General features: G+C 33.9%; 3 protein-coding genes and 1 long non-coding RNA gene across 5 annotated transcripts; 2 read left to right on the top strand and 2 right to left on the bottom strand.

The window, feature by feature from the left end:
• LOC109849428 (putative cyclin-D7-1) lies at nucleotides 591-2,581 on the top strand. Of its 2 annotated transcripts, none has more exons than XM_020419264.1 (6): nucleotides 591-948; nucleotides 1,045-1,131; nucleotides 1,215-1,313; nucleotides 1,422-1,611; nucleotides 1,703-1,836; nucleotides 2,203-2,581. In XM_020419264.1, exons 1-6 carry the CDS (start codon nucleotides 676-678, stop codon nucleotides 2,416-2,418), a joined length of 999 nt encoding a protein of 332 aa, XP_020274853.1. In that variant the 5' UTR covers nucleotides 591-675; the 3' UTR covers nucleotides 2,419-2,581. The 2 variants fall into 2 exon arrangements, with proteins under 2 accessions (XP_020274853.1, XP_020274852.1); XM_020419263.1 differs by having other exon boundaries at nucleotides 1,212-1,313.
• On the bottom strand, nucleotides 3,345-5,843 carry LOC109850442 (60S ribosomal protein L36a-like). The gene is made up of 4 exons (XM_020420460.1): nucleotides 5,721-5,843; nucleotides 3,879-4,058; nucleotides 3,709-3,783; nucleotides 3,345-3,621 (listed from the first exon to the last, which is right to left on the bottom strand). The coding sequence occupies exons 1-4, from the start codon at nucleotides 5,721-5,723 to the stop codon at nucleotides 3,562-3,564; spliced, it is 318 nt and encodes a 105-aa protein (XP_020276049.1). The 5' UTR covers nucleotides 5,724-5,843; the 3' UTR covers nucleotides 3,345-3,561.
• LOC109850096 (syntaxin-52-like) lies at nucleotides 7,349-11,667 on the bottom strand (the record flags this gene model as incomplete). The annotated part of the gene is made up of 6 exons (XM_020420014.1): nucleotides 7,349-7,727; nucleotides 8,376-8,420; nucleotides 8,520-8,620; nucleotides 9,093-9,190; nucleotides 9,427-9,525; nucleotides 11,534-11,667. Coding segments are annotated over 6 exons (609 nt in total), but the record flags the coding sequence as incomplete, so codon positions are not given.
• LOC109849866 lies at nucleotides 21,030-21,746 on the top strand. The gene is made up of 3 exons (XR_002249253.1): nucleotides 21,030-21,057; nucleotides 21,130-21,217; nucleotides 21,305-21,746. It is a non-coding gene; the product is annotated as an uncharacterized LOC109849866 (long non-coding RNA).

The following is a 23,727-nucleotide window of genomic DNA, read 5'->3' as shown; positions in this document are numbered from 1 at the left end:
TTGAGTTTGATTCCAGTTTGGGTTATCAAAAAAAAAAAAATTGTGATGTTGGGGCATTTTAACTTCACAAATCGTGATAAAATTTTTAATTTTTAACGCACCTGCTAGCTGACTACTGCATTAGCACCGTGTTGTGCTCTATAAATGAGAAAGTGAGCCGAGCACGGGGCCCATCAATCCTCGTGCCCAGGTCACGCCACTGGTTAAAGCATCACTCTCCAAAGCCCACTCACAAAAATAAATAATAATAATAATAAAACACAAAAAGGAAACAAATTTCGCGCGCATTTACCCCTCTTCATGAGAACAACCCCCTCCGTTTTTAAAGCACCCCACCTTCTCCATTACCTACATGATCTTTTATATATCTACACATTTACCTTATAATTTAAGTTGGTTATTTTCCAAATAACTCCACGTTAGAGAGAGAGATTGTGTGAGAGTGTATAAATGATAAGGGAGAGGGGGTTGAAAACCGTTAGAACCAAAAACAAGAATATCACTGACCCCATATGTCCCTCTTTCTCTCTCTACCAACAGCAAAGCATCTATAAAATCTCGTACCATTGATCTTTTTCATGTCAGACCTGCTTCATTCTCTCCTATCTCTTTAAGTCCTCACTCGAGAGAGAGAGAGAGAGAGAGAGAGAGAGAGAGAGAGAAATATAGAAAACCATGGGGAGCAACGACCTTCTTCTGTTATGTGATGAGAGGCTGTTCCTCTCGACTCCCTCGCCTTCGCCAGGTTCAATCTGTCACTGCAACAAGAATAATATTTCTTCGCCTGCTTACGATAGTTACGCGAGCGACGAAGAGAACGACCATCTTCTTCGGAATTACCTTCGTAGAGAGAGAATTTTTATGTCTGCGAATGGTTATTTGGAGCAGCTTCGTGTTTCTTCGGAGCTACGTGATGCTAGGTTCAGAGCTGTTCGTTGGATACTCATGGTGATTCATTATTCATCGCATTCCCCTTGATTCTTTTGATTTGGTATTGTTATGTTCATTGAATATTCTGATTAATTATTTTTTGGAAAAATACAGGCTCGTCGTCGACTTAGTCTACAATGTGGGACAATATTTGCTGCGGTCAATTATCTAGATCGATTCCTGTCTCTCAACTGCCATATTGTGAGCATCTCTGAATCTAAATCAAACTTTAATTAGTTAAAATTTTAAACTAAAAATCCACTTTCTGATTTTATTACCAGAAGAAATGGGAGATTTGGATGATAGAGCTGTCATCGATCGCATGTCTATCAATTGCATCGAAGGTTGATGAAGTCTTCATTCATTCTTTAGATGATTTCCAGGTTGGTAGTATATATCTCTAGAACTTCGTGTCAATTTCATATGATATTGTTGTCTAATTAATTGAATTCATGCTGTTTTAAGTCCTAACAGACAGAGCTTTTATATAGACAGATGATCTTGAGCACACATACCAATCTAGTACGATTGTGCGCATGGAGTTAACAATCCTCAAAGCTCTAGACTGGCGACTCATCTGCGTAACTCCTTACTCGTACATCGACCTCTTCACCTCTTGCCTCCCCTCTCATGATTCCTTGCACACTCGCACCGTTGAAATCTTATATCGAGCTCTATTAGGTAATAGAAAACTCAAATCGATGGACTTATAGCTGCTGTTGGGTCGATCTTTGAACCGAATTTTTCACTCTGGATTCTTTTTTTCCCGCAGAGATCAAGTTTGTAGAGTGTAATGCTAGTGTAATCGCTGTTTCTGCGCTGAGATGTTGCATCGAGGAACTCTTTCCGCTTGAATTTGATGCCTACGTCTCAACTCTTGGTCATCTAATGCCTGTAGAGTACAAGGTAAGACCAGAAAGTCTATAAATTTGTTACTTATTATGGAAATTTGATAATTGTAATAAAAAATTTGGATCCTTTCCATTGTTTGGTTGACCTTTAAGAAACCACTTTGTAAATCGTAACCGCTCATTTATCTAGGACGGTTATGACTCATACTAAGCATATCAAAACTATTCAGTAAAAAATAAGCAGTTACGGATTTTTACTCTATTTGTTGTTCGTAATGGAATTATCTAATTTCTGTTATCTGCAATTGTACTGTCAGAGGATATCATGCAACATACATATTATACCGCTAACACAGAGATAGCCCTATTTTTAACACCCTTATCAAAAAAAATTGACTTACGTATAATGATGATGAGCTAGGCGAAGATCGACAAGTGCTATCGATTCATGGAGGAGAAGATCGCTAATCCTCACTCATGTCCTACAAGTCCAGTTACCGTCATTCCGCTGCAGAGAACCAAGGTTTTAGATAGCTGCGTGGATATCGATATGCGCTTCTGCAATAAGAACCCTAGCCAAGATTTCAATCAGAACAAGCGAAAATATGAAAGTTTGACGAGCTGCTCCTCCAACTGAGTCTAAGCGTGTGTACATGATCCTTTGTTCAGCTTTACTTACAGGTTATGATTATCGATTACTAGTGTTCAGATAGATGCAACACTAAATTGTAACCATATTTGAATTCAGAATTATGTAAGTTGAGATGCACTGAATAAAATGGTTTTTCTTTGGAGAAATAGAAAGCCTGCTTCTGTCAAAGTATTGGTTAGTACCTACATATTAGTGCTGATATATTTTCAAACAAAAGAGTATAATACCTGCAGATCTCACTGAAACAATGAATGTTTTGAAAAGCCTAGATTTTTGACAGCGCAAGGAGCTACCTAGCATACACATCGACTCAGCTCTTAGATCTGCTACACGTTAATCTCACTGACGACATCTCACCGAAACAGCAACCACTTTTAAGAAAATATCTGCAAAAATTCTCTGTTCGCATCGCATGCGCTCTGAACTTACCTAACGTAAAAACATTTGCCAGCTACAATAAAAGAAACAAGGTAGCTCACACCACAGCACCTCAAACATTTTCTCAAGGTTGGATCAACATCATTTTGGAATCGGATTGTCCCGATCATGTGCTCCTTGCACGGGGCCATTACTCAGCCACAGTCCCTCGTGGTAATCTTTGACGAATGTTGGGCCCTTTTCAAGAAATTCAAACTACTCCTATGTTACCCATGTTCATCTTTTCAAGAAATTCAAACTACTCCTATGTTACCCATGTTCATCGCTCAGGCAATATTTGTGCACACAAACTAGCTCATTTTGCTTGCAGATATAGACGTACGACCTTCTCAGATGCTCGAGATGGTCTGACTATATCTGTATTCAAATTCTTCTTGATGCTATGTGATAGAATCTTTGATTCCTCGAAAAAAAAAAGCTCACATCAAAATAACAACTTTTTGATACTTCCCACAGATCATGGTAAACCTATATAGTAAATGAGATAACATGTTCCATCTTTATATTACCGAAGAGAAAATATTCATAAAAGCATCTTACTACATAACTTCACAGTCAATATGAAATCACAAAATATACTGATAAGTCACTTGGTCCCTAATAAGCAAAATAGGTAAGCAAAATGACACTTCCAGCAGGTCCACTTCTGAATGAAATTGAACCAAGCCCTCAAACAGCAGGAAAGCAAAACTAGAAAAGAGATGTTCCCTTCCCCTTCTTGTCTCCGCCAATCTCAAAATGTTTGCACCTCTGCAAGAATAACTTCTGCATTAGAAATTATCGGAAAAAATAACCGTGACAATCTAAAAGAAGAAAGAGTAAATAAAACATGACTACCTTTATTGCGTGCTGAGAGAAATGTTTGCAGCTCTGACATTGCAGCTTCAGCACAATCTTCTTGGTAGTTTTGGCCTGAAATGGAAAATTCACAGTACACGGAATTCAGTTGATGTACAGTGTATAATACTACAAGAAACTTTGGTTAAGGATATTTTATAAGAAAATACTTTTTTGTGGAAAACAGGCTTGGTTTGTCCACCATAACCAGATTGTTTCCTGTCATAACGGCGCTTTCCTTGTGCAGAAATACTGTCTTTGCCCTTCTTGTACTGGGTAACCTTGTGAAGGGTGTGTTTCTTGCAGGCCTTGTTCTTGCAGTAGGTCTTCTTTGTTTTCGGAACGTTCACCTACATAAAGAATAGCATCTAATTATTATAATACTCAATCGGGAAAGAACCAAAGAAACGAATTCTTCTCTATGCATTAAGCTTTTTCATATATAAACTAAATTATCGCTCAATGCATGTTCCCAACAAAATATAAAGGAAGAGCATAAAACTGAATTACAGCTTGTTGTATATGCCAAAATGATGAGCAGCACATTTGATGAAATACCAAATGAACGAGTAGTCACTTTAAAAATATATACTGACATAAAAACATATATCAAACCACTAATAGGCAGTTTTCCAGAAGAATCTTAAGTCAAAAAAAAACTCACGTATATGGCTTCATGAGAGAAACATTACCAAAAGCAGGAAATCCTTGAGGACATTTGCCACCAAGAAAACATCAAGTCCAGGAAAGCAACCGTACGAGGTTTATAAAACAGAATGTGAAAGAGAGGAATACTTGAATTCACAATTCAAATATTGAAACCTTCAAATTTCACTACGTGAGATTCTTATATGTTCCTTTCTTCAAAAATGATGTCAAAAAGGATCATTTTCCAATAAATTCAGAATAAACAAAATCGAAATGATCTTACAGGGACATCCAAAAACAAAGCAGTAAATGCTAGCTAGTATATAAAACGCGCATGACAGATAAAATGCAGGGCTCATAAATTATTGATCAGTGATTAGGACAACGTGAAGAAAGCTTTGTAGTGTAAAGAAAACCTACATACACACGCTTCCGCATTACGGTGTTACAAAATTTAACAGTTATCAACAGCTAGGTAATACTCATATTCTGACAAATTAATTTCCTCATTCCACTGATATGATTGTAGATATGATCCAAGACTAAGGCATATCCTAAAGAGTGAACATACCTATTCACATTCACGAATGCATAATTTTTATGACTTTAATCGCCATAATTTGAATCCATATACATTAACGAAATCAAGTAACCATAAAAATTGCTAAAACCTTTACTCCCTTTATAATAAGAAGAAATTTGCAAAATAGACCTATTTTGCTTTTTGCTAAATATTTAGCAAAATAGTCCTCTTTTTGGCCTGAGGTCGATTTTGCAAAACAGACCATTCGAAACATACAGGACTAGTAGTCCCGAATGATTTAATGGGGGATTAAATCATACGGGACTACTAGTCCCGTATGTTTCGAATGGTCTGTTTAGCAAAAGCCAAAAAGAGGTCTATTTTGCAAATTTTTCCTTATAATAATAATTACTTGTAACAAAATTGCCTAAAGTAATATCAAGCTATACAACCACATAATACTTGCTCAATACGTGCTGCTCGTTGAAATCATCAGACCCTAAACCAACTAAAGCTAGCATATGAAGATTCCGAACAAACTCATAATCCGCATAATAAACGCTGAGCTAATACGAGCCAAGTCGAAATTTCATCAGGGTAGTATTGCAACTTAAATCATGTAAATAAAGTAGATACCACTTATATCGAAGATTGAAAAGGGAGGGGAAAAAAAGGGATGATAAATAATCTACAAACGAAGAATTAGGACAGATCTAAATAAAGAGTTAAAGATAAACACAAATATATTCATTCTAGAAATCTGATCCGATTTAAATAATTTCCTCATATGATTGCCAAATAAAAATAAAAATAAAAAACGAGAGAAGTAAATGATGCTCACCATGGTCGAGGGATTGGAGAAAGGAGCCGCTGCTTCTCTCCCTCGCCACCGAAAGACAAAGATCACACGATAGCTCAAAGATTCGATTTTTTTTTTTTTCAGGTCTAGGGCTTTATGCAAAATCCCAACTCTACCCATCATATTGGATCGCATGTCCATGTGAGCCCAATTGTAAGCAGCCCATAGTAAGTGGGCCCTCAAGGTCCGCCAACTCACGTGACTACGCTTGAATTTTTACTTAGAGGGCTGTTTGGTTGTTTCCCGGAAAAAAAAATCGGAAATATAAAACTCGCATTTTAACTTATTTCAAGAGATTTCAAGACATTTCGCACATTTCTTTTTTTGGTTTGTTTCCTAATGAAATCAACGTCACCGTCACATCACATAAGAAATAAATCTAGCCGCAATAGTAACAGTGTTTCGATTTCTAATTCTTGTGTTTGTTTGAACATAAAAAAAGAAATGGAAATCAGCCGCAATAGTAACAGTATTTTTAGCAATTAAATAATGTGTTTTATTCACAATCATTATTTCAACTGTGTTTTTGGTAATTAAAAATTTATTAAAGTGACATTTCCAAGTGTTTTCAGAGGTTTTTGGTATGAAAATATTTTTCTCAAAAATCTGACGTGACACCCTTATTTCTTTAAATCACAAAACGAAACAAACATATGATTTGGATATCGGTTGAAACCAAAATTCTACGTGGCAGGGGGGATTTCTTGAAATCTGACATGGCGGGTGGATTTTCTCTTTTTTTTTAGCAAACAAACAGCCCCTAAATTGATACTTGTAAATGTACTGAATATATTGAGATTCTATGCTTATTCTACTGATTTAGATTTCAACAAAATCAGTTGTTAAACGGAATATTAGTTGTGAGAAATGAACATAAGCAATATTTTTTTTTTAATTTTATGATATACGCCATGTTTGGAGCTTTCCTCTCAAAATAATGCAGGCCTCACATATGAAAAATATCACCATGTCCGAGCCTATAAATAATATGACTAAGATATTTAAACATTATAAGAAACTAATATACTTCCATTATATTTCACTTAAATTTGAGAGATCGTAGTACAACATATATATTAATGCCTATAGTTGATGAGACATTTTCGAGTAACATTTTGGCGTGTAGAATAATAACAAAGCAACTTTCAAAAAAATCATCATGAAACTCTGTCAAAAGTCATTTGCCTGCAATGTCTTGATTAATCAGCCGATAAGTTTCACATTATAAGGAATCAAGAATTGTACAATTAGATTAGTTGCTCCCCAACTTTTGGGCTAAGTGCTGTATTTGGCAACTCCACAGAATTTGTTTCAGGTGGTACAATCTCGATTCGAAATCTTATTTTTCATTTGGCAAAAATCGATCATAAATTAAACTAGTGTTTTCTAGTTCAAAATATAGCCCGATTAAGGGGCCAAAAAAAAAAGAAATCAAACTAAACCCAGCTCTATTTGAAGTTGTTTGGAATATTTTGATTCATTACTTTGGTTTTCCTAGGGAATCAAGTACAGCAAGAAAAAAAACATGTAACAATCTGAGTACCTAAACGTTTTGCTATATTTGCATTGTTATTCAGAAAACAAACTGCCAGAATACGCATTTAAAAAAGTTTTTTAAATGCAATTAAGCCAATATATTATATAAACAAGCTTTACACGATCACAAAGGGTTTTGTTCAGGCACACGAAGCAACGGGCAACAGTTTATATGCACACCGGGTTGCATCCAAATCATCATGAATCCCAAGAGCAATTTCAGAATACATCACGTAATACAATTCCAAATGAAATTCTGTTGCTTGCAAAATCAAACTCACACAAGAAGAGTGGCCGCGAGAGGCAATTTAGCCTTCCAATTTACAGATATTTGAGGAGAGCCCAAACAACAGCAGCCAATATCACAATAACCACCACCAAAATTAGAAGACATCCACACGAGCAACCTGCCTTTGTTCGTTTGTTCAGAATAGCAAGTCTCTTCAGCACGCGCTGCATCAGGATGTAGTAGACGATTAACAACCTTTGTTAAAATCATTTTAGGTTCATAATTTTCTGAAAAGAGAGCTAAAATTTTTCCTTGTTCATAAACTTTCAACCAGGTGAAGTTTGTCAAAACAAGTTATAAGAAATGGTTTAATTGCATATACACCCTCTGTAATATGGCAATGCAGCCACTTATACCTCCTAAATTATTTTATGAGCACTGACACCCTGAATCTCAAACAATGTTACTTTTTCGCCCTTAATATAGACGGCAATTTGGTCTTTTTCCAGTTAAATTAAAGGCAAGAGGTAATTTATAGCCATGCGATTCCCACGTGGTATGACATCTCCAACCCAACGGGAGAAACAATGTGGTCCAGAGCTCAGGGGATGAATGTACTAGTAAAATAGTCCGGGGCTATAAATGATACGCCCTCATGCGTACAGCGAGTGTACGTGCAATTAACCCATGAAAATTTAGTAACTCTTTTTTATAGACAAGTATCATTGAGAATTCAGTGTAGGCTTCAATTACTGGCATATCTTTTCATATATTCAGAGCTTTAGTTCGTAAAAATGGAACTACTCTCATTCAGTGGAACTTTAAGGTACAAAATATGGACATTAAGTTAGCAAATAAGAAAACGAACCAACCTGAAGCCTCGAGTCTGTGACATCCACATGTTGGTCCAAATTATCCTGCATAGTAAATAAAACAAACAAGGATCAGCACCAGTTGAAACTGCGAAAGGAAATTAAGAATACACACTGTAAGATGATCAAATCCTCTGAACATACTATCAATCTGGCATGAAGATCCAATTCTTCGTTCACTGCCAAGGCAATATGTTTCGTGCTAAAGACTGTCTCCTCTAGCTTGTCAAGGCCCTGATCTTGCTCTACAAATAGTACATAAGCTCTATTAGAGTGTAAATCATAGACCTCAACCCTCGACATAACTTCAGGACCTTGGTGAATGACTAGGGATTTATAGCGTATTCTTATTCTTTTCATTCAAATCCGGGTAGAGAATCGTTGATGGTATCAAAGCAACCCATCTGATTAAAAACTAGGGTAAATTACACGAAACCCCTCATCTATATTCAATTTTTTAGGAAACCACCACATCTATAAATTAAATATTATAAAATAAAAAACATTTGCCTTGCTTTATAAGTCTAGTTAGTAACTTAGTATGCATGACAAAGAGGCTCAATCTGCAAGGGCATGTTAAGAGTACAAAATTGTAAACCTCAACCCTCATGACAAATTTCGAGTTATGGTGCAGCGGAAAGGACCTTTAACAAAATTTAAAAATGGAATCATATATGAAATATAAGCCAATTAATACCCAAAAAGAATAAGAATTACCTTTCATCATCTGCCGTTGTAATCCAACAATTCCATGGTTGTCCAAACCCGAAGTTCGGTCCTCAACCGATATTTTACTAGGCCCAAACAAATCTTCCCTAAATTTCACCAATGAAACCAATCCAGTTGTTAGTGATGCTTAACTAATTGAAACTGACAACAACACGAGGATTGTTATTTTAATACATAATTACTAAACCCGCATGCATACAGCAGACAATAAAGACACTATCAGCGACAACTAATTTCTGCATGAAAAAGCTACCTGTTAGCAAACTTGGACATGTTCAATGCAGACCATCAGCGACAACTAATTTCTGCATGAAAAAGCTACCTGTTAGCAAACTTGGACATGTTCAATGCAGACCCCATCTGCTTCGTTCTAGACTTCAGATTTGCAAGCATGTCTTGGCATTTCTGCAACTCTTTATCCCTGAATAACAAGCGTTTTAATGAGTCAACTGAAATTAAATTTAGGTTTGTACTTGTTACTCCTATGAAACAAACAATTTTTTTTAAAAACACAGCGACCAGGTTCATCATTCTGTTGGAGGAATCTATTCAATTATGTCAACAAAGAAGGGTCTTACAGCGAGTTAAATGCTATAGCTAATGTCAAACACAGGAATAAGATTGATCAGGTGCCAAGTATGTCAAAAATATCAGCAGTAATGCAGCATACCCATGATATCCAGGAATAAGATTGATCAGGTGCCAAGTATGTCAAAAATATCAGCAGTAATGCAGCATACCCATGATATCAAAAATATCGGCAGTAATGCAACGCATCCATAAGGCATAAACAATTTGTTATGTAGTGGAATGATTACAGATGAACTCATATAGCTATCTTTGAAACTAACGTTTATCAGGGTAAGAAATGTGCAACCCATTCAGCCATGAAATATCAGAATAATCAGGTAGAGGATAAGCAACGCTAGCTAAGTCATTAATCCTGTATCTCAGTTTTAAGGCGATAGCCTCGACGAGTTCTTTAGGACCTCCCTCTTTTTATCTGACAACACTAAAAGCATTTATGTTCATTAAACTTGGGTTGGGCCTATGTGCAATCATCTGCCTGATGCACATTCTACTGATGAAACTTAACCCAAATCCAATCAAACCCAATCCATTCAATAGCTAGGATTGGGTTAGAGATTTAATCAGATTGCACTTGGCATGAAAAGAACCCAACATAACTAGCACTGGATTGGGTTAAGATTGCCACCATATCCCACCCCAACCAGGTAAAGGAACCCAGCCCACCTAGAGCAACCCATAGTTAACAGTTCTTGATGTATTTTTTTTTTAATCTTTGTTTGACCATAAGAAGAATGTTAATTACTCCTCATGACTATAATTCATGATCTCCTCTCAGATTGTAGAATTAAGTGTTTTATCCTGAGCTTTGATATGTGTGACGTTATCTATAGAATTGTATTTCTATTTTATTTTTAAATGACAAGTGGTTGTTTTCATTTAATTCGACCGAAACCCGTCCAACCTGAACTGAATTAATCCTTTTCTTTTAGGGTGTGTGAGCACAATTAGACCCCGCATGAACTAATCCTTTCAGGTTAGTACGGTTATTTTCTAATACAAGGATGACTTGCATTGAACTAGTATTAGGATTTCCACAGCTTCATTCGGATAGAGTTGACCTTCAATTCAATCTCCTCTGCACCCCTAATTTACAGAAAATGAATACAGCATATAAACAGTAAAATAGCGACATAGTAAAAACAAATTCCAACAACACACTGATAAGTGATAAATTGCAAATAATATCAAAGCCTATCCGGTTGTCAATCAATAATTTTTCTCATCTTTGTATAGATCAGACCATAGAACTAAACCTACAAGCTGAAAACCTAACTGCTAATATAGAAGTTAGGAAAACGAAAAAACAGAGATTTATCAGTTAGGTCCACCAGATAAGTTGAGTAAACATAAGGCCTCATCAATTGGGTCCACCAGACAAATCACTTGGACCATAGCATAGCACCAAATCCAATAGTACCATTTCCGCATTACTGAGAAGATCAACCAGTCCAACCTAAAAAGAACATCAAGATGGACAACCAGCCATGAGATAAAATTGTCAACTAATGTCCAAGAATTTTCACCAAGAACACTCAATTCAAATTTCTAATACAACTGGTTTCTATAAGAAGCAATTGATCTCAGTATCAAACCTTTCATCAGCAAGTCAGTCTAATACACACATAAGTCGTAAATTGTTAGAAATGACCCAATTGGATATGTTTATAAGGTCAATATTTACTTGAAACTCTAGGGTCCTGTCATCTATCAGCATCTTTTTAATGTTTTAATAACCTATCAGATGAAACATGCAGGTTACAATATGTGTACTTAGTGTAACTAAAGGTTACATATTAAGACATTGGATCTCTCCGAGTAGAAAACATGAAGTACCATACTTTGGCTGTTTTCTTGGAACCTTTGACAAAAGGGACTCCAAACTGTCTAGTTTTGTACCAAGAATTGTTATCTTCCTCCTAATTGCAGATGTGTGCCTTTGAGCGTCTGGTCCTGATGAGGGCAGTGAACCCCTTTAGACCCGATATAGCTTATGCTGTAGGGAGACTGAGTCGGTATACTAGCAACCCTAGCAAAGATCATTGGTCTCCCTTAGAAAGAGTATTCAAATATCTGAAAGACACAATTGACTATTGCTTGACTTACACTGGTTACCCTGAATCATCAGCGAGCTTAGAAGCTTCATTGAACTCCCTCAACCATGAATCCATAGATAATGCCATCACTGGCAAAGCATGTACAAACATTATTTTCACAAATTTAATCATTAAAACCTGAATAATCGCATCTTTGCAATGGAGACAAACTAAAGCACATAAATTAAATGCGATCACTTATATAAAAACTCATAACTGAAATGACATAATAGACTTCAACAAGAAGAAAAAGAAGGATCACTAGGAAGAAAAATCATATGCAGATTCCTGTTGTCATTGATGTGTTGGCAATTCTACAAAACGGCACAAAAGATTATTAAGTAGACAACACAAAATAAAATTTTTTATCCCAGTTAAACTTAGTTTGTTTCAGTTCTAATATACTATTTCACCTATTCATACTTTTAAAGGGAAGCACAGCGAGCAAAATAATTGTACTGCATCTTTCCTACATAAATTAATAGGTTCTTTTGTTTAATATACCTAACAAGTTCTCTCTTGTGGTAAGTACCATCATTCAAGAATATCGCACGGAATAAAACTATTGCAGTCTTGATATGAAACTGCCATGAATGCCACTATATGTTAGAAGGATGTATCCAATACATTAAAAGTCATGAAAAAGCACCATAATAAGAGAACAACAAATTGGTGTTTAGTGTTCATTGAGTTAAAACCAAACTCACATAAAGTACCTACGAGGAAACAGGGAACGTGTTCGCTAGATCTAGTATAGTGTCCCGTGCTCCTCTCCTCCAGTCAACGTGCAATTATCAGTTATCTCATACAATAATTGTTCCACTGATATCACTCCCTTACCTATTCTTGTCTACTACACAATAATCAACTTACATTTATTCAAACGTATTGGTACATTTCCCATGTCCACATTAACTTATGGGATCAAAATATCAGGGATCAAGAAAAATTCCTCAAGGACCCAAAATATGGGACCAATAGAGGGGACAAGTGAGGTGTCCCCCTCCTATTGGATAATGAGTTGAGCATCATTAATGATGGTCAACTCATTATCCAATAGGAGGGGGGCATCTCACTTGTCCCCCTATTGGTCCCATATTTTGGGTACCTGTAGCAAAGCTCTAGGGATCAAACAGAACAATTTTCATTTTCTTAAATATACCTTATTCCCCATAAAGCTAACACTAGAAATATTTAATCACCACAACTGAAAAATCAGTGTCCTATAAATTGTTATCCACTCTATATCCAGTCATCAGTCCATTAATACCTAAATACAAACATAATTTGTTCATCCAAATTCAAAATTTACACTTTTGGCAATTTAGAAGGAATTGCAAAAATTATGGGCTAAAGCTATCAAGGGACTCGTTCATATTGCCCTTGGGGAGCTTAAATCAGGTTTGGTATACAGATTTATCTTTTGTAAATTTCCTTTTATTAAATTAAACTAGTATGTTGCACATGCTTTGAACTAGAGCATACATGTTTTGTTTTATGTTTTTCAAATTTTTTTGTTGGGTAGAAAATAATGTAATAACTTGTATAGTAACATAAAATCTTAACAATTACACTTCTATTTAATGAATAAATTGTATGATAAAACTGTGTATAAAGAACTGTATGATTAATTATTATCTTTTTTGATAATTGCCATAATCTATTTATAATTTATTAAAATAATTATAATATATTAAATAATTTATTCTCTTTAAAATATAATAATATTATACATAGCATAATTATAATACTATTAGTAACTACATTTTAATTTCACGATTAGTTTATTACACCATTGGTAAACAATTTACAAACTTGTATAAATTATTAAATTACAATGTAATTTATTAATTTAAAAAATACTATTAAAATCATTATACTATTAATACTATTACAAGTACAACAAATACAAATTATGTTTCATGCTATTATCATACACATTATTTTTCATACTATTATCATACTTTTGAAAGGCTAATAAGATGAAAGGTAACATGTAGTCCTCCATAAGAGGTGAAATTCAAAGGCATAAGCCATAAGCGTAATAAAAATTTTATTTTTTATTTTTCTAGAATTTTAAATATTCTGTGAAGAAAAATTAAGGATAAATTTTAAATTTTCTATTAAATAACATAATTAAATAAGAAAATAATAGTGAGACCAAATGTTTTGAAAAAGTAAGGGAATGCATAATTAATAAATAGATTTTGTATAATTAGTGAATGATTAATTACAACTAATGACATGTTTAAGAATTATCTAAATTAAAAGGGTAAAAATGAAAATCAAAAGTTTCCACAAAGGCAATCCTCTTTTATATATAGTATAGATATAGATATAGATAGTTTGATACATTATACTGAAAAGGAGGAATAAGATGGACATGTTCATAATTGGGTTTTGGTCCTATTGGATAATAGAATCCTAACCTTTCAAACCCAACCCGATATCCGCAAACAAAAAGAACTACTTAATAGATGGCTTAATTGTCTATTAGTCCCTTGTATCATGTCTAACTGACATAGTCCCTCAAATCTCATTACTTGCTTCTTAATCCCTTAAATCTTTAGTTTTCTTGCAATATGATCCTTCTGTTAGAAAAATTGTTAACTTTTCTAATTCTAGTTGAGTTAATGCTTAACCTAACAACTCAAGTTACCTTATTACCCATGGGGTATACATTGTCAGAATAAGTTTAAGTTTTGGGTTTAGAGGGAAGCTAGCCATGAAAATTATCTTGATTTTGGGTTTAAGGGAAGCATGGGACCACTGGCGAAGAAAGAAGGTGGATTTAGATTGATATTAGTGTGGGTATAATGGCTATTTTACTTAATTCTGTCACATTTAACGGTCTTTAATAATACCACCTAACACGAGGGATGGATTGGCAAGAAACTTGACGATTTAAGGGAATAATAAGCAAATAATGAGATATGAGGGACTATTTGGCAATTAAAGATGATTTAAAGGACCAATAGGCAATTAACCCTTAATAGATTGATCCTTAGATTCATCTTCCGTCATCCCATCATTCAGGCAAGCCCTAAAAGTCCCCAAATTCCTCCTCCCATCGCTCCTCTCTGCCTCCTTCCCCTCTCTCAACGCCGATCAGCCAGCCCCTATGTCGTTAAGAGCTTTCTCGAGTCTTAACCGTTGAAGACTCTGAAATCTCGGTCCTCGAGTACTCTCTCAAAGCTCGACCTTTGAAACAGGTACATATATTTCTTTTGTGAATACTTTTGGTTAATTTAAAAAAAAAAGCCAAAGCATTCTTTTTTCACCTCAAGGCTGATCAAAGCTCTCAAATTTCGTCAACCGGTTCATTTTATACTCAAAATTCCTTTAAAATTCTAACATTGGATCAGTTATAGCCATTTTAGTGCTAAATAGTAATCGATAATCAATAGCACACAAGTATCCCACATTATTCGTAATCGAGCTAGCTCTTCAAGATAACCAAAGACCCAGCTCGGACGACTCGACACGCCGACAACTTGCGAGGGCGAGTCAAAAGGCGTTACATGTCAACCCCAAACTAGGTCGACTTCTTGATCAACCTACTCGACCGATCATTCGGTCAACATCTCGCAAAGGCGACTCAAAAAGACGGTACTTCTCGACTTTCTACCGATCGAGTAGAAAGACGACGACTACCTCGAGCCGCGAGCCCTCTCATGCGCACTGACAGCTGATCACTTCAGAATAAATGTCATTAAATGCATAATCGACGTCATCATTTCTCTATCCTTAATAGTCTTTATGACATATCGGACCACGTCAGTACCGCACACCTCCCATCACTTCACATTAAACGTAAAAGTGACTTTCCCTCCACTCGTCAGCCGACGCCTATAAGGCAAATGTTGACTTCGCCGCCAGCCCATACTCAGACGAAGTTACCATCCTACCCCTCTACTACCACTATAAATAAGGGTACTATTTTCAACCTTAGGGTATCATAAAAATTGCTAAAACCTTTACTTCCTTTATAATAATAATTACTTGTAATATCAAGCTATACAATCGCATAATACTTGCTCAATACATACTGCTCGTTGAAATCATCAGACCCTAAACCAACTAAACCTAGCATATGAAGATTCCGAACAAACTCATAATCTGCATAATAAATGTAGAGCTAATAAGAGCCAAGTCGAAATTTCATTAGGGTAGTATTGCAACTTAAATCATGTAGATACCACTTATATCAAAGATTGAAAGGAAATAAAAAGGATGATAAATAATCTACAAACGAAGAAGAAGAAGAACAAATCTAAAGGGTTAAAGATAAACATAAATATATTCCTTCTCGAAATCTAATCCGATTTAAATAATTTCTTTATATGATTGCAAAAAAAACGAGAGAAATAAATGATGCTTACCATGATCGAGGGATGGGAGAAAGGAGCCGCTGCTTCTCTCCCTCGCCACGGAAAGATAAAGATCACACGAGAGCTCAAAGATTCGATTTTTTTTTCAGGTCTAGGGCTTTAAGCAAAATCCCAATTCTTCCCATCATATTGGATCGCATGTCCATGTAAGCCCACTTGTAAGCAGCCTCTAGTAAGTGGACCCTCAAGGTCCGTTTAACTCACGTGATTACGCTTAAATTTTTACTAAGGAGGGGTTAGTCACCTAGAACTTAAAATTAGAACTGGGATAATCAGTGGGATAAAATTTTAAGGTGTTAGTCACATAGAACTAAATCTAGAACAAAATTTTAAGGTGTTAGTCACATAGAACTAAAACTAGAATAAAATTTTACAGTGTTAGTCAAGCAGAACTTTAACAAAACTAGAATTGGGATAATTGTACAAAATTATCCCACTTTTTTTATTTTTCTATACAAAAATGAGAGTTCTAGTCTCTCTAATTATTCCAAGTTTTAGCTTAGAACTATGTGGTAAAAAACTAGAACTCGTATTTATTTATTTTTTTTTTATTTACTTATTTCCTATTATGTTTATCACCATCATTAGACCATCATCATAATAATAATTGTCAATATCTTATAGTCTAACCAAAAGTTATTTAATAGTAACGAACATTCTTGTAAACAATTATCAATTAATAGTTGTAAGTTTAAAATACATAAATAGTATTTATATCTTCAAAATGCATAAATATATACTTCATGATTATAAAAATTTATCCCACGTTATTTTATTAAAATATCCCGCTTCACAAAATTGTTCCTAGTTATCCCACTAAAATATCCCACTAGCGAAATATTATTCTACTTTAACAATTATCCCATTTTGCATGAAAATGTCCCAATTGACTAACACCCCCTAAATTGATACATATAAATGTAATGAACATATTGAGATCCTATGCTTATTGTACTGATTTAGATTTCAGTAGTGGGTTTTTGCAAGTCTGACAAATAGTAATAAAATCAGTCCCATGCTTTTTGGATTATACTAGTTGATATGCACGTACAATGCACGTGATTAGATATCATGATTATTTAAATTAATAAAAAATAAAATAAAAATAAAAATAAAATAAAGTTTTTTATAGGATTGATCATCAACTCAATAATATCTCTCTCTCAACTCAAATATCATTATTGTTTCCTTCAACCCAGATTGTGGCCACGTGATCTACTATTTGTGAGTTATAAACACATTAATCTAGCATAACATCTCTATTTATTAGTATCTTGAAGTTTTCAAAAGATGGGTGATCATTCAATTCGTAAAGGGGTTTTTGTATGAATTTACTTATAATATGTCCATTAAACTTTTAGTTGTGGTTTGACTCATATTCACATTAACTTTTAGTTATTGTTTCACTCATATTTATATTATCTAATATTCTTATTCAATTTTATAACTCATTCTCCGTATCATACAAGTAAAACTGAAAGTATGAAGAATTATTTTCTGGCGAAATTAGAGCAGAGAGATTATGATATATTTCGTCATGTTCTCTAAATATAAAATTTTCTTTTTTTCTTTGATGCAAGGTCCCTAGCAAATCTTACCCTAAACGATGTGAATGAAAAATGTTATAATAATTCACTTGTCTGGGGCAATTGTATTGTATATAGGACGTATAACTCATCTGGAATATCCACATCTGCTAAGTGGGTTTTGTTGTTGTGAGAGCAACATGTTAGAGACTCGTATTCAAACTTTTTGACTCTATAAAAGACACATGAATTTGGAGTGCACAGCTAATATGTCGTAAAGAACATATTGATTCATGAAGATTTTTCTCTAATATCGATATTATTACAACCATATTACTATTTAGTATTAAATCAATTTTATTATATAAGATTATATGACCATTTTTAATAAATTATAAAGATATTACTATTTAGTATTAAATCAATTTTATTATATAAGATTATATGACCATTTTTAATAAATTATAAAGTATATATATGTTTATTATATAAGATTATATGACCATTTTTAATAAATTATAAAGTATATATATGAAAACCTCAATGCTTATAGATAATAGTTAGGCTCCACAAAATAGGTTAAGTTTACATTGTAGTTTGTTATTTATAGTACTGTTAGCAATGTCATTACCTTTCCTCTTTATCTTATTATTTACGCTTTTCTAATGTAAGTTCTCTTTTGCTAATCACTCAATTTGGCAATATTTAGTTTTTAAAATATCAGAAGTTAAAATATTCACTTCTGTTTAAAAAGTGTTGACATGATTTTCTTAAAAAAATATATATAAACATAGTAGCAATATTATATATTTCATTTCAACTCAAACTTTAGCTTGAAGTCATTTAATGTGAGATCATTTCTATGCTAGAATGATGATGTAGTGATTACACAATCCAAAAGTCAAAGGAAAAATTTCTACAAAGGAAAAATAATTTAATATGTCAAATTAACAACTAATTAATAATATATATATGGGCCGTGCAGATAGCTATACAAAGTAAGGTATATATCTTCACGAAAATTCTATAGTGAGTGACCAACTACAATTATCCTAATTTAAACATAAATAATTATTATTTTAGTTACTAATTTGATACACGTAAGTATGGAATAAATCTCAAACAAAAAATAGGAATTAAAATTGTATTAAATTTAAAAGTAATAATTTAAATTATTAAGTACCAAATATTACTTCATGTGAGAAAATAAAGTAATTTATAGTCAATATACCTATATAGTCAATCAATCAAACATATTAAAATTATGATGACTACAGTCAAAATTATATGGTAGATTCACATTAAACATAATTTATAAAAAAAAGTACATTAGAGTCAAAATCCTTTTAACCACTATATAGATTGTCTGAAAATTTTTGCATATATAAATTACACTGCCTAAGAACAGGGATGTGTTGTACACTTAACTATGGCCTAATAATCTTAAAAACGACTTACTCTTCAATATCATCATTCATTGACGTATCTATGCATTACATTAAAAAACAATGAAAATTTAGAAAATTACAAAATAAACACACTCAATATTTTTAAAAATTGTAAAAAAACACCCTAAATTTTTGTAATTTATAAATACACAAAACTATTAAACATTACATTGAAATCAAGGAATTACAAAAAATCATTGAAAAATTTTAAACTTTGGAGGGAAAATTTACAATGTGATAAACTTTAAAGGTGTTGTTTTGTAATTTTCAAATTTAACAGATTTTCAATCATTTATGTTCTTTTGAAAAAAGTTATGGGTAATATTGACCATGAAAGGTTTTTTCTAAACCTATACTTTTAAAGTGAGTATGATATTTTTTGTAAAATTTTAATTTTCTAGGGGTTGTTAATAATTTTGTATATTCATTTTAATGTCTATAAGTTAGAAATTCTCATAGTTTTTTTAATAAATTATGAATTTTAGGGGTTTTTTATAATTTTTTTAACTTATAGACATTTTCTACAGATTGGAAATTAATTATAGACTATTTATAATTCCTATGCTTTCAATTTACTAATGAGTTTGAAATTCTCAAAGTGTTATTTATAAATTTTGAATTTTAAGGTTTTGTTTATAATTTTTGAAAACTTCAAGGGTGTTTTCTATAAATTATAAATTATGTATGGGATATTTGTAATTCCTATATTTTCAATGTATTATTAGGTTAGAAATTATTAGAGTTTTTGTAAATTTTACAGTTCTGAGGGTTTTATTTTGCAATTTGTAAAAAGTTCAGAGTATTTATTATAAATTCTATAAATTTTCAGGGGTTGTTTGTGTTATTATTAGGTTTTTAGTGTGTTTATAGGCTTGAAATTTTCAAGGTGTTTTATATAAATTTTAAATTTTAGTGGTGTTTTTGAAATTTTTAAAACTTACAAGATATTTTTTTAGTGTTTTTGAAAATTTTAAAACTTACAAGATATTTTTTCCGAAGTCAAAAAGTTTTTAGTTTGGACAAATTTTCAAAATGAACCGATTTCGAATTTTAAATAGCAAAACCGACCTCATCGAAATTTAAATAGCAAAACCGACCCTTTTCAGAAGAAAAAGGGTCGGTTTTGCTGCTGAAGGTTTTTTACGACATACACGGGACTGCTAGTCCCGTGTATTTCGTGGCAATTTCGAATAACACGGGACTAGCAGTCCCGTGCGATCGGGGGGTAAAAATTGGAACCCGTGACTTTCTTCCTCTTTACCTCACTCATTTTCACCCAAACGAGTTTCACCCCCACCTCTTTCACCGCTCCTCAGACCCATCGACGCCGACCACTGCCGCCGCCGATCAAGAGCCCTCCGACCACCGCCGCCGCCGACCAAGTTCCGACCACCGCCGGCGACCAAGGTAAATGTGGTTTTATTTTTTTTTTATTTTGATTAGCCATGAAATTTCGGATTTGGGAATGGATTTGGGTTGAGATTTGGGAATTATGGTTGAGAGGAATGAATTTAGTTGAGATTTGGGATTAAGGTTGAAATTTGGGAATGTATTTAGTTGAGATTAGGGAATTAGGGTTTAGACATGAATAATGTGATTAGGGTTTAGATATGATTAGGGTTTAGACATGAATAATGTGATTTGAGATTAGGGTTTAACCATAATTAGGGTTTAGACATGAATAATGTGATTTGGGATTAGGGAATTTAGCCATTAGGCAAACTCTATACCCATTATTTGCTACTTCAATGGGAGCCTCGGCGTCGGATTGAATAGTATGCCGATGTATGAGGGAGGTTTTAGGAAAATGTTTATGTTATCCAAGTCATTAAATTTTGATGGAATGATGAATGAAGGACAAACTTCAATGGGAGCCTAGACGGACAAATTCCACTAGGATGCAGGTATTATATTTTTTAACGTAGTAAATATAATTGTAGTTATTCATTTGGTACTGAATTTTGAAACTAACACAGATGGAATGTCCAAAAATGTTTTGACGAGACCCCGGCGAGACAGTTAGATTTCTACCGAAATGAGCTTGACCGCATGAAGATTTTTCAGGTATCATTTCTATAAAAACGAGTTTTTTCTTCTATATATCAACTTTCGTTTTAATGATATGCAACAATTACATGTAATACTCTGTAGATGGAATGGGAGCCCTACACCCCATTTCTCGATCATCTACCCCCGATATGCACAGAATACCCAGTTATATGGAGAGCCAGAGTTCCTCTAATATGTTTCGAGATAGTAGAAATGCATGTACCGGATCGCGTGCTTCGACAATTTGGTCTTGCACAACATGTTCCGCAAATTGTTGAAAAAATAGAGAGGAAGGCGAAGAAAGGAGGCCAACAAAAGGACTGGGCAGCTGAGCATCAAAATTATATACACAGATGGAATGATAGACATTTTTGTATTGTTGAGCAAATCGAGCCAACTCCCCAGGAATCAGATTACTACACTTGGTATTGGAGGATAACTAGAAGATGGATACTCCATGCGACCACATCCCCGGTTGAGTTGCAAAGAGGATATGTGCCTCGGGGTATAGATGAGAGAGAATTAGTAAGTATTTTTAAATTTATTTTAAGTTTATTTTTATTAGAAATATTGCTAAATTATGTTTTTTTTAAAGTAATTTTTGCATTTCGGATTTTTTTGAATTATCTCTCGCAGGTACATATCCCGAAGCACAGAAACATGCATCAATATATCAGTCGATAATGCAGAGGCTTCACCAAGCCTTACATCGAACTCATGAAGACCTTCATGATGGACGAGAAGTACCTCAATTAGTATACACACGTCAACAACGACACAGACGAGGACGACGCAGAAACGACAATGAAGCTGGGCCTTCCCAACGTGTTGACGATGGAGCTGGACCGTCACAACCACAAACGCAACCGGATCATGAACTCATCGAAGGTCGGGATAGAGGAGGCCGAAGACAAAGGAGGAGGAGAAGAGTTCTTGGATGTATGTAAGCTAATTGGTATTGTTATATAAATTACAATCCTATTTTGATATGTACATTACAAACGTATTTCGGGACAATAGATGGTTTTTGGATTTGTAGCTGAGATTGTGGTGTGACTTATTAGATTTGTAAGTGGGTTTGTGGCGTGATTTGTTGGATTTGGATTCGTAAGTTTGTGGCGTGATTTGTTGGATTTGGATTCGTACGTTTGTGGTGTATTTTATGATTTTTAGATTTGATATGTGTTTATACAGGGAATTGACATGAGTTTGTACAGGGAATTGATATATGTGTTTATGCAATGGTGTAATTTATGATTGTTGCGTTTGAAATATGCGTTTGTACAGGGAATTATCCCGTAGCAGAAATACATGCATAGTGAATGTGCAGGAAATGCACGGGACTGCTAGTCCCGTGCATTTCATTGCGCCCAGGAATTGCACGGGACTAGCAGTCCCGTGCTATTGTTTTTTGCAGAGACAGCAGGCTCTGTAAAATGCACGGGACTGTTAGTCCCGTGCATTTCTTTTTTGCAGACCTTCGTTAGTCTCTGTAATAAACACGGGACTGCTAGTCCCGTGTTATTCGAAATTGCCACGAAATACACGGGACTAGCAGTCCCGTGTATGTCGTAAAAAACCTTCAGCAGCAAAACCGACCCTTTTCTTCTGAAAAGGGTCGGTTTTGCTATTTAAATTTCGATGAGGTCGGTTTTGCTATTTAAAATTCGAAATCGGTTCATTTTGAAAATTTGTCCTTTTAGTTTCTAGCTAGCATATGTTTTTCAGATTTCTCACTGAATTGAAATAAATAAAATTTAAAATTTTTAAGATATTTTAATAAAACTTTAAATTTGTAGGGATTTTTTTACAATTTAAAATACTTGGAGGATATTTTTTACAAAGTCTAAAAGTTTTTAGGTGCTGGCTAACATATATTTTTCATATTTCTTTACGAACTAAAATAAATAAAGAATTTGAATTATATCAAATATATTTTCTTTATCCAATAACATGTTAAGTCTCATTATGAATATGATAAATCATTTAGTTACTAATTCAAAGAAGATATGATAATTAGAATAAATTAGGATAACAATATAATATTTAAAATAGTTAAGGATAATATTGACTATGGAAAGATTTTCCCGAACTCGTACTTTTAAAGGGAGCATGATTTCTTATCAGAACATATATTTTCTTTATCCAATAACATGTTAAGTCTCATTATGAATATGATAAATCATTTAGTTACTAATTCAAAGAAGATATGATAATTAGAATAAATTAGGATAACAATATAATATTTAAAATAGTTAAGGATAATATTGACTATGGAAAGATTTTCCCGAACTCGTACTTTTAAAGGGAGCATGATTTCTTATCAGAACATTCCATGATGCATGACAATCTGAACCACCCACCTCCCGCATGTGCAGAGTGTTCTAATAGGATATGTGTTCCATTCTTGAAAGTGCTGATGATGGTGTCACAGTGTCAATTGGGACTAAACTAGGCAAAAACCAGCCAACGACTAGGGCTGGTAAACGACCGCATCGGAGCAAATACCTTCCTATTCAAATTCG

This window comes from Asparagus officinalis, chromosome 7 (genome assembly GCF_001876935.1).
Source record: "Asparagus officinalis chromosome 7, Aspof.V1, whole genome shotgun sequence".
NCBI classification, from domain to species: Eukaryota; Viridiplantae; Streptophyta; class Magnoliopsida; order Asparagales; family Asparagaceae; genus Asparagus; species Asparagus officinalis.
This window is presented reverse-complemented; position numbering and strand designations above follow the sequence as displayed.